This window comes from Xyrauchen texanus, chromosome 8, assembly GCF_025860055.1.
Source record: "Xyrauchen texanus isolate HMW12.3.18 chromosome 8, RBS_HiC_50CHRs, whole genome shotgun sequence".
Taxonomy (NCBI): domain Eukaryota; kingdom Metazoa; phylum Chordata; class Actinopteri; order Cypriniformes; family Catostomidae; genus Xyrauchen; species Xyrauchen texanus.
In genome coordinates, this window is record NC_068283.1 from 17,651,472 (window position 1) to 17,663,672 (window position 12,201).

The 12,201-nt window shown below is 38.0% G+C and overlaps 2 protein-coding genes across 2 annotated transcripts; both read left to right on the plus strand.

Annotated features, from left to right (window-relative positions):
• Positions 1–1,929: 1,929 nt before the first annotated feature.
• Positions 1,930–6,566, plus strand: LOC127647261 (grifin-like). The gene is made up of 4 exons (XM_052131406.1): positions 1,930–2,012; positions 3,632–3,711; positions 5,891–6,053; positions 6,159–6,566. The coding sequence occupies exons 1-4, from the start codon at positions 2,001–2,003 to the stop codon at positions 6,321–6,323; spliced, it is 420 nt and encodes a 139-aa protein (XP_051987366.1). The 5' UTR covers positions 1,930–2,000; the 3' UTR covers positions 6,324–6,566.
• A 2,552-nt stretch (positions 6,567–9,118) lies between these two features.
• On the plus strand, positions 9,119–10,408 carry LOC127648106 (neuropeptide SIFamide receptor-like). Its single transcript, XM_052132713.1, has one exon. It carries the CDS (start codon positions 9,119–9,121, stop codon positions 10,406–10,408), a length of 1,290 nt encoding a protein of 429 aa, XP_051988673.1.
• Positions 10,409–12,201: the final 1,793 nt, after the last annotated feature.

A 12,201-nucleotide genomic window follows, 5' to 3' on the forward strand; every position in this document is an offset into this window, starting at 1 on the left:
ATACATAAGCACACAAAAACGTCTGTTTATCAAATTGAAAGAGTCTAATGGCAGTTTCAAGAGCTCCATTTCTTTGAACATTTAGTTCTTTATTTCTGAGGACTCTGATCTGTGTTGTGCATGTCAAGTTATTTTGCTGCCTCCTCTCTTCTTTTCTGCAGTGTAGACTAGTTGCAAGCCTGCTAAAAAAAAAAATTAACCAGCCGGTGGTTAATTGGTCTTCGATGGTCTCCCAGCCTGGTTGAGTTGGTTTTAGACTAGCTTTGGGCACTTGTTTTGATGAGGCAATCCTGCAGGGGAAAAACCCATCTTAAACCAGCCTAAGCTGGTTTGCTGGTCTTAGATGGTCGCCCAGTTTGGTTAGGCTGGTCTAGTTTGCTGCTTTTTGATTGGCTTTGAGCACTTAAATTGTTGAGGCAAATCTTCTGGGGGAAAAAAACTGCTTAAACCATCTGAAGATGGTTTGCTGGTCTTAGATGGTCACATAGTTTGGTTAGGTTGGTCTAGTTTGCTGATTTTAGATGGATTTTGAACACGTGAAGAGGCAAACCTAATAAAAAAGCTGGTTTGTTGGTATTAGATGGTTTTTCCAGCCTACTTAGGTTGGTCTGGTTTGCTGGTTTTAGACAAGTTTTGGGAACTTGATTTGTGGAGACAAGTGTGTTGAAAAAGAGCTTAAACTAGCCTAAGATGGTTTACTGGTCTTAGATGATCTGCCAGTCTGGTTAGTTTGGTCTTGTTTTCTGATTTTAAACAAGTTTTGGGCATGTGGTTTGTTGAGACAAGCATGCTGGAAAATTCTTAAACCAGCCTATGCTGGTTTGCTGGTGTTAGACGGTGTCCCGTCCTGGTTAGGTTGGTCTGGTTTGCTTGTTTTAGATAAGATTTGGGCACATGGGCTGCTGAGGAAGCTTGCTGAAAAAACAGCTTAAACCAGCCAAAGCTGTTTTTCTTGTCTTAGAGAGTCTCCCAGTCTGGTTAGGCTGGTCTGGTTTTCTGATTTTAAGAGAGGTTTTGGGCCCTTTATTTCAGGGTGTGAAACCAGCCTGCTGACAAGATTGACTGATTGAAGACCAACTTGGCCAGGCTGGTAGACCAGCTAGACCAGCTTAAATCTGCAAAAACCAGCAAACCACCTTTGGCTGGTTCAAGCTTTTCAGCAGGCTGGGCGGTATAGAAATGCAGAGTATTTTGCTGCTGTAAGCAGAGCCTTACACTCAGGCCTGAGCTTTAGTAAGCCATTGTGTCTAAACACAGACAGGAAATTCCTGAGGGCTGGCAGATATGATAGGCTATAAAGTCAAAACAGAAATCCACATGGATAGTAGTTTAATCCCCAGGATCAGCAGCCAATTGCTCACCGCTACAGAAAAAACCCCTCAAAAACGTCACATGGCACCTCTCACTCACCGCTGATGTCGACATTTTCTCCTAAAGGAGTTGCGGATGGCTGAAACACAGTCATCAAAATCGCATTATCTTCCCCCAGATAATGTATACACACCATTGCCTGAAAAACATATTCCATGATTAATTTCAATAGTGATCTTTCATAAAGAGTAATGGCTCATTAACCGAAGTCTTACGGCACAGCATTATTGCTATAAAAAAATATCCATTACATGTGAAATCCAGGATAAAGTCTTCATGAAATTGCAAGTACCTGAAATACTCGTAATTTTGACCTAATGTTATTTGTGTGTGTGTGTGTGTGTGTGTGTGTGTGTGTGTGTGTGTGTGTGTGTGTGTGTGTGTGTGTGTGTGTGTGTGTGTGTGTTTCACTGGCATCCCATATGGCCCTGCAATACAAATCTCTATTGTATTTTATTTCTACACTACATAAAGGGGGTTGTCTATGGATGAACTCATACAAAATCCCATCTAACAGCTTTGATCCTGCTAAGCTCGTCCTCACGTGGTGTCCTTCTCTCTTTAAATGATCTCTCTGCACCAAAACACATCCAGTGGGAAGCTGATCAATACACTCTGCCACTGACGAGATGACATTACGGGTAAGGAAAACACCCTCTGCTAAACTGCAAACAGAATCGGCTCAAGTTTATTCTGATGTGTAAACCCAATTATTTCAGTGCTTTTTTTGCTCATACACTGCTTATGCCTGAGCACTAAAAGGAAAGAGTTTGCATAAGGTGCATATGTTTTTCTGATTAAAGCAGTTTGTGTTTTTTTATGTTTTTCATATTAAAGAAGTTTGTGATTTTTAAATAATTACTGCAGACACAGCTTTAGATGACAAATACTTGCTTTAAAATGCACAAATTCTCTTATAGGAGGGCAGCATCTGACTCTTCTGCATAGCTCATCAGTCTCTCTCTCTCTCTATCTCTCTCCCTCTTGCTAAACTAATGATGCTTTAATTATTTTCCATGTGGCTGCACTGAAAGTAATGGGGACATTAAAACAGCCCCAGTTTCGATCTAAAGGGTATTCCATCACTACCTGTAAAATAACATAAATGAGCTCAGTTTTCTTGCAGATTTCCTTGAGAGGGTTTTTAAATTATCAATTTAATATGCAGCTCCAAATGTGCAAGTACTTGCAGTTCAGAACCAGTTGCATATTCTGGTTGCTGCTTGAAGCATGCTCATATACTGTATGTTGCAATGCAGCTGCATTAAATCAAGCCCAGATCTCAGTGCCTGAACTGGAGCCAGTCATTGGATGGTATGATGAGTACAGGAAGCGTGACAGGTATTGCAATCGTACTGGTTACCTAAACATTCCTCACAGGCAGTCTGTGGCACCAAGCTCTATGAAAGTGCCTCATAATCTAGATAATAAAGCATGTGGCACAGCACAGAAACACATCAAAGTCACTGATAAAACAGGTGCTGGCCAATGGAGCTGAACTGATATTGCGGATACAAGTGACAGTCCACCGACGTCTCGCCTCCGTTCAAAGCGACGATGTTCTCTCTTGTTCTTCCACCCATTGCTGAGTTTAATTATTCTCTGCATTTGGCTGATTTTTGCTGCCAGCTAGCCTTGTTTCTTCATAATGCTTTAGTTTAATTATTCTCAAAACTGCTTTCATAGAACACAGCATGGCCTTAGAATACATGCTAAGAGCAAATCATATTTTTGACAGTACAGTTTTGACTATACTTTCAGATACATTTTTTCAGATAATGTTTAAAAATGTATAAATAACTTTTTATTTCTTATATAATAAAAAAACGCCTTAAACTAGCTTAAGATGGTTAGTTGGTCTTTGCTGGTCTTCCAGCCTGATCAGACTGGTTAGTTTTGATGGTTTTAGGTGGATTTTGGTTACCAGAGACTGGCTAGACCGTCTTAAACCAGCTTAGGCTAAATTAAGCTGTTTATTCAGCATGGTGTACGTATAGTATTAGATTTGGTTGATTAGGAATTGTATTTTTTTCTCTTTCTTTCCTTCCTTCCTTCCTTTCTTTCTTTTTTTATCGGCAATAACCATGCCGTAAAACAGAAGTCTATTAATTCCTGATCAAGTCAGAGATGAGATTCCCGAATGGAAGCCCTTGGCATAATTGGACAATGCTAAGCCCTTCAACACTGGGGTTTCTGGACTTTAAATGCTCTGTATTGTTTAGTGAAAGTGATGATGTTTGTGTTGTTTCTTATGCTTCAGTTTGAGGCTTCCTGTCCTGATGGTCTGTGTCCAGGATGGAGTATCATCCTAAAAGGAGAAACTCCAGCAGAACCTAACAAGTAAGTCCTCCTTGGGGCAGATGATTTTGTAATAAACCTCAATTCAAAATTATAGACAAGTACACTCACCACCTCAAAATGCAATTAGGCAAACGGAAAAGGATGGGTGTTTCAAGAAAGCTTTCAATGCAGCGCTAATGGGAAACTTATGATAAGACTTTTTTTTTGTACTCGCATGAAGAGCTACAAAAGAAATTAGACTCTGTAATCACTCCAGATTTGACTAGGAGAGCAGCCAGTGAGCCATGCAAGATAGAGGCGTAGCCAAAGAAATGTAATAAGGTCATCTGCTTGGATTACAGTTTTTTTAATGGAACAGTATTGTTTGTGAATTATCTTTTCGTTTTGTTTTCTGCCTGCTCGATTCAATCATTTTTATTCAATGAGAGGGAGAATATCAGTACCAGTAGACCTCAGTTATTTATAGTTTATTTAAAGACCCTATGAAATTGTTTGACTAGCACAGTTTTGTGTTCAGTGTTGACTTATTTCCTATTGAAACAGTAAGTTTGGGCAGGACGTATTGTACATAAATAGCCATTAGGCTTTAGTAAGAAGCCATCACACAACAACTGTGATTTGCTACTTGCCTGTCGGTTGCATTCTAGAGAGTGTTTGATTGGACTCAAATCTGTGGCGTGCATAAGTGATCGAGTTGTGCGATAGCTCAAGAAGTGGACTGGGGTTGGAGTCCAGTAGAGCACACAAGTTGACAAAATGATGTGGTTTCTTCAGCAATTGTGTTTTCATCTCATAATTGCTTTTACGACACTATCGGTTTGGTTTAAAGTTTAGGGTGGGGACGTTGGTTTTGGTTCATTAAAACTCAATAGAGCATTAACCTTATAGGAATATTCTTGGTTCAATACAAGTTAAGCTCAATCTACATCATTTGTGGCACGTTGATTACCACAAATATTAATTTCGACTCGTCCTTCCTTTTCTTCAAAAAAGCAAAAATGAAGGTTGCATTTAGGCACTTACAGTGGAAGTGAATGAGGCCAATTTTTGGAGGGTTTAATGTGAAGTTTCTAATTTTATAAAATCACTGACATGAATTATTCTTTTAAAACTGTTAAAATCATGTATTATTTGAGCTGTAAAGTCATACATTTAAACAGTCATTTTACAGTCATAGTCATTTTAAAGTTTTAGGGTTTGTTGACATTACATTGTCATGGCAACTGAATTGTAAAATTGCCTATAACTTTACACAGAAATAGTTAGTAAGTGTATTTATCACACCAAAATCATGTTAACATGCATATTGTTTATGTCTTGTGGCTAAAATTGAGTATTTTGAGTATTTTAACATTCACAAATTGGCCCCCCTTCACCTCTATTGTAAGTGCCTCATTGTAACCCAGATGTCCCCAGGAGGGGAAAGTCAGAATAATTTTTTATGGTAATCAATATTATGCCACAAATGCTGTCGATTGAGCTTAACTTTCTCATCTGTAGAACATCATCTGTCATTCATCTCACATTTGCTTTTTATGACTGCTAGGTCAGTTCAGGTTTAAGGTTTAAGGCGGGGACGTCGTTTTTTTGTTATTTAGAACTCGATAGAGCATTAACCTTAAAAACCTCATCGTTTTTTTTTTATCTCACACTGGCTTTTTATGACTCCATTTGTTAAGTTTAGGTTTAAGGTTTAGGTAGGTAGATTTTGTTGATTTAAAACTTGATAGAACATTAACATTAAAAACCTAATCTGTTTGGGGGAACACTAAACTTGCTTTTAGTGCCACACAGTGGAAAGTTCACCTCGAATCTGCTGCAATACACAAATAACTTAAATCCTTTGAAATGACTCATTCATCAGGTTGTTTATAAAGAATAACCCCAATGTAAATAATTCCACAGTGAAGTAGGGCTGTAGAAACATTAGTACATAGTAATGTGGCAATTAATTAAAAATGTAATTTGATTCAGAACATTTTTACCCAGGACTCATCCTGATAATGTTCAATTATTATTCATATGTAAAGACAGACACAGACGGAAATATAATCTGAGCATTTCTGGTTAGAATTTACTTTCAGAAGAGTGATGATGAAATGCTCAAAGGCAAGTGCCTCATCGTATCGTTATGATTACCCTTCAACCAGCTGTCTCACACTCAGTATTATCCAGCATGACTTGTTCATTATAGTGAATGTGCCCTTATGTCCCTTAGGTTTGAGATTAATTTCCTGTGTGACCGTGATGACAGAATAGCCTTCCATTTCAACCCCCGCTTCTCTGAGTCTGATATCATCTGCAACTCCTTCATGGCAAACCGCTGGGGACAGGAGGAGAGGTGCAGCAACTTCCCCTTTGGAGTAGATGAGCCTTTCCAGGTAACAATGTGTTGTGACTCTTTATTGACAAAGAATCACAAGCAACAGGATTTTGATAATGATTGCGGATGATTTAATAAGCATTGATTCCCTGTGTCTCAACAGATTGAGATTTACTCTGACAATGAAAACTTCCATGTTTACTTTGACGACACCAAGATCATGCAGTACAAACATCGTGTGGAAGACCTGAAGACCATCACTAAAGTACAAGTGACGAACGACTTCAATATCTCCTCTTTGGAGATCACCAAAAAACATTTTTACTGAGGCTTTGTAGTAAGGCAAAGAGCTATGAGAAGATTAATCTGAAGTGAGCCTTTGTTTTATATTATTGTATGTTTTGAATTATTATTTACACACCTTTTAATACAGATGATTATCCTCTTGAGTTAATTATTATTTGCCTGTAAAGGTGTGATTGTCAGTATTGATATGCCTTATCTGAACTCTATATTCATATGAATCTATGAATAAATGGGAGGTTTGAAAAGATTCCTGAAGACTCATCTGGTGAGAATATACTAAGTGACATGGAAAGTGGATACAATAGCATCCTAATCAAATATGTCATAACTTATAATAGGTTGTAAATGCTTTTGAGAAACTATTCAAAGAAATTGCTAAAAAAACATCAACATTACATATCCCTGCTGCAAGGAACCCAAAATGTAGGCTATTCAGTTTGTGTTTGCTGTTAGCTCATGAGGCTGGAAAGCACTGAACTGCATTGGTAATACATAAGCATTGGATAATGTTTAGTAAACCCCACATGGTGATCAGGATCCTGACATGAAGCAGAGGCTTATTTGCCACATTCATATATAAATGGACATGAAATACTGATTTGAGTTGAAAATGTTTTATCATGTGACAAAACAGAGATTGAGATTGACTGCTGAGTGTTAGATGCAGCATGAAACTACCAAAGGAGATTGGTAATAGCAATGAAATGTACAGCTGAGCAGTCATTTAACAAAAATGTTTGACTGCAGCATGTGATTGACCAATCAGAATCAAGTATTCCAGATACATAAAACTCATATTACTTCAATCAGTTTTTCAAAAAGTAAATAAATAATAATAATAATTAGGATAAATCTCTTGAGAACATGCAAGTTTTGCTCACTATAACAAAACTTTAAATATCAATGTAGTAACAAGTGGTAAAATTATTTTTTTCTACATATTTATAGTTTTTGGCAGACAACGCACATGATTGAGAGTGCATATGAGGCTGACAGTGCAACTCTGTAACCTGAAGGCCACAGGTAGGCTAAACATAGCTAAAATTAAAAATGAATCGTTAAATTGCTTATATGTTTGATCACAACTAGTGATCGACTGGCAGCCTGGGGTCTTTTTTAATGGCCGATGCTGATATCGATATCGGTTGATAGCAGGATGGAAAATGGCACATCAAATTTCATATAATAACATTTAATTGCTAGACAAAATTGCTAAATTTTTCAAACTTATTTTCAGCCATATTTACTCAACATTTACTCATATATCTAGATAGGTAAATTTGTCAAGACAAACTTTCATGTATAAAAGTAGTTTTTATGGTTATAAAGACATCACAATCAGACAGACAGCTACAGTATCTACATGAATGGATGGACGGACGGGATGGGTGGACAGATGATAGATAGATAGACAGACAGACAGACAGTCTATCCAGTGCCTAATCTCAAAATGGCCAAATTTAGGATTCATCACACTATTTGATGTTTATCAAATAAATCAACAAAAAAATAAAAACACATCATATCTTCAAAAACATATTTTAAGATTTAAGCATTTCAATTTTATAACAGAATTCTATCGAAATTATTTGGGAAATATTTAATAAAATTAGATTAAATAAATACTTGATAATTTAAGTTTTATTAATTTAATTCTGTTAAATATTAGACCTAGAAATATTAAATATTAAATGTAGAAATACATTTGTTGAATTGTTGTTATGAAATCATAATGCATAAATATTAAAAATAGGCTAAAATATTTTTATGAGTGCATTACATGATATAATTAACAAAACAAAAACAAGTTAAAGGTTGTACATTTTATCCAGACATCGCACATCATTTTGCAGTTCATTTCACGCCTTCCCCGCTATATCCGCTTCTTTAATTATCCAGTGATCAACACCTCAGTATGCGGAGAGATGAGGTGAATAAGAAAACTGCTCCAATCACATCAGCGGACACGCATCACCTCTGTCAGTAGAGAGATTCTCCTCTGAGCCGCAGCCGCTCAGTTCTTCAGAAGAGCTCGAGATTTAGAAGCAAACACAACAAGTTCCCGCGCGCGCACCTTGCCCTTTCACAAACACTTCGCTACATCGTAGGTATGTATTTACCTTTCTTAAATTACGTTTTATTCACGACGCTCTACAGAGTGGTGTTGATCTTAAATGCAGTTTGTATATGTACAATTATCTATTTATTAATTTAATCAACGAAAGAAGCATCAAAAGAGAAAGTGACAAAAGTTATAGACATAAACGCGTGAAATGTAAGAGGGGGAAATCGCTAATACTACTGAATTTACGATGTAACAGTAACACACACACACACACACACACACTTCCTAAAGCCAGTTATCAATTTACTCCGTTTAAGTGGTTGCAAATCATATTTTAATCCTGAGAGTTTGAGTAAGTCAATAATTGATTGTGAAGTTTGCAAAGAGAAATACAAATATGATTTGTGATTTTTGTCTTTGATCAGCACTGTTCTATGCAGATAGTTTATTTCAATTTTAAGGCTTACCATTTAAATCCAGCATGAACGTTTAGAAATTCTCTTCTGTTTTTAATGCAGTTGCTTAGATGTTATATCATCAAATTAATTAACATGCTAATGTGACATGTTGATTTTTCTAGAGGGGAGCTGGCTAAATCATGGATTGCATTACCGAACTCTATTTGTCTGAAGATGAAGATACCTTGATCTTTAGTGATTGCCTCTGGGATGCTTGAAATAGCCTTTTGACTGAGACTACATCCTATGAAACCTCACATACATTTCACAAACCTATAAGAGAGCAAAGTGAATATGAATTTCACGACAAGCTTCCTGAAAAAAGAGCTTCAGCTCTCGAATGCCTTTCTGTCCTTGAATGGCTCTCTCCGTGAAGTGGAGGACTTCGAGAGTGATTTTTTCCTCCACCAGGGTGGAGAACTGGAGAGACTGCTACTGTTGACAATCAAGGAGCCTACCACTATCGCTCTCACTGTGATGTATTCATTATCATTTGTGGTGGGCTTCATTGGAAATCTCATGGCCATTCGAATGCTTACCTGCCAAAAGAGTAATAAGATGCAGAGCATCAGTGCCACACGGAGTTTACTCATCAACTTGGCAGTGTGTGACCTGATGGTGGTTTGCATCTGTATGCCCATCACGCTAGGCCACACCATTTACACAGCATGGGTGTATGGAGACCTCCTGTGCCGAGCCGTTCCCTTCATCCAGGCTGTGTCCGTTTCAGCCAGTGTCCTCAGCCTGACCGTCATCAGTGTTAACAGATACTACAGTGTTCACAATCCACTGAATTCCCTCTCCTACTTCACTCAGAAGAAGATCTACATCACCATTGTGGGCGTGTGGGTGGTGTCCTCTGTGATTTCTGCACCTTTACTCTTCATGATCAAGGTGGATGAGATCCACTTGATTGACATTGTAGTGCCAATTTGCAGAGAGCTCTGGCCTCAGGCGACTCTCAAGCAGGCCTACAATGTTCTTCTCTTCGTCGCTCTCTACTGTATACCTGTGACTTTCAACCTGATCATCAGCTTTCTAACAGGCAGGAAGCTCTGGTGGGCTTCTCAACATTTCACTGACTTTGATCCTCACAGCCAGGCCATGCACGCCTCGCGCCTGAAGATGCGCAAGAAGATCGCCAAGGTGGTGGTCACTTTGGTCCTTCTTTTCGCTGTCTCCTGGCTCCCACTCTATGTGGCAGATATTCTGATTGACCAGGAGGTCCATCCATCTCACTGGGTTTTGCAGACTCGTCCTTTTGCCCAGTGGTTGGGCCTCACTAACTCCAGCCTCAATCCCATCTGCTATTGTTTCTTAGGCGATCTGTACCGCTCTGCCAGAGCAGTCAGGTCAAAGTATCATCAGAGGATGCTCTCGGTCCATGGATCCTCCAGCTCTAGAAAATTGTCTCATTTCCTCTCTCTCAAACGGCAGCAAGCTGTCCAGCGACAAGTTGTCGTGAGCCAGGTGTCAATGGAGACCCTCTCTGATTGGTGTTCCAACAACAGCCAGATGGTGTCTCTCCAAAGCATCTCAGGGAGGATAGTGTCTCGGAGCAATCCTGAATTATCAAACCTGTAGTCAGTCCCCTCATTGTCTTAAAAAAGATGCAAGGCACTTAAATGAAGAGTTCACCCAAAAAATAGAATTCTCTCATTATTTACTCACTTATGCCGTCTCAAACTCACATCACTTTGTCTTCTGTGGAACACAAATATATTTCATGTAGATAGAAGTTGTTTTTGTCCATGCAATGCAAGCTCCAAAAAAATACAAAATGGCAACATAAAAGTAATCCATAAGATTTGAGTGGTTTAATCCATGTCTTTTGAAGCGATACCATTGTTTTTAGGTGAGAAACGGATCACCTTTTTAACTATAAATCTTGACAAAGCAGTCTCTTTGACGAACATGATTTGAAGCTCGGTGTGTACAGCACTCTGCACATGTTTCAAGCACGAGAAAGTTTAATCGAATTTCAAAGCATGATCACCAAGGAGACTGATAATATCAAGATTTATTCTCTTGCGACCCCACGTCCACATGCGTGGACGTTGTATTTTGGCTTCACTATATGTAAAGCATAATTTAAATGAATTAAAAACAACTGAATACTGTTCACAAGACTCTACACTGTCATTTAAGGGTTACATGTGGAAAATGGGGCCTTATTCCCTCAAAAGTTGAAAAAACTAAAGTTGAGTAAATACATTCCTATATATTTACTGTACATTTTCATATTGAGAATAAATGTATTCATCCAAAAACTGAAACAGTTTGCTTTCAGAGGCTTTATATGAAGTTAGGATGAAAATAAGGAGCATTTCGAACTGTTCTGAGACCAGTGCAGACAGAGAGCACACTGGAGGTGAAGTCATTCACTAAATAGGGAGCAACAGTGCGTCCTATATTTTTCTTTGCAACTAAGTGCATTCACTCCTAAAATCTGACCAAAAATTCATTTTCAGGCTGCATGATGATGTTTGGACCACTCAACATATTTGGCAGACATGGGACAGTGAAAATCAGTACATAATTTCCGAATTTTATAATGCAAAATTGTATTCGAATATGGTTTGATGATGCTGGCCATTACTTTTAATACGAAATATAGAAAATCAGCTGTAATGTCTAACGTCTCAATACTATGAATAACCAACACTCCTGGACACAAACTATTTGATGAAAAAATAGGACTTTCTATAGCTTGGTATTACTTAAAATTTCACAACTTTGTGAAATTAAAAATACACACAGCCGTAAAGAAGGGGTCTCAGGAGGTTAAAGTTAAAAAGGTTTTTTTACACAAACCGATCTCATTGGTTCTGAAGACATGGACTAAACCAATCGAGTCATAGGAATTACCTTTATGCTGCCTTTATGTCCTTTCTGTATTACGAAGTGTTGAACAAAAACAACTCGTATCTTCATCAAAATCTCTTTCTTTGTGTTCTGCAGAAGAATGAATGTCATACGAGTTTGAGACGGCACAAAGGTGAGTAAATAATGTGAGAACTATTCCTTTAATTGTTGATTATTTGCCTTTAGTGCTGTAAAATAGCATGCAATTATGTGCTAGCCACTAGCCATTCTAAGAAAATCAGCAGAGAAAGTGCTTAGATGCAACATTAGCATAGTGATTGTATCTGTAAACAGTTATATTGCCTCGTCAGTTATATTGTACATGCACAAAATTAGTTTTATGTGGCTCGTTTTACATTTTGCTGCAGTTTTCTTTGTTAAATGAACACTAGAGGTGCTACAACAACAATATATTTTATTTCCTTTTTAACAAATCACGAGTAGAAAGTCGGGGGCAAACTGTGTTGCACTTGTGATGCAAAGGGTCGGGGTATGGGTACTAAAGAGCATGC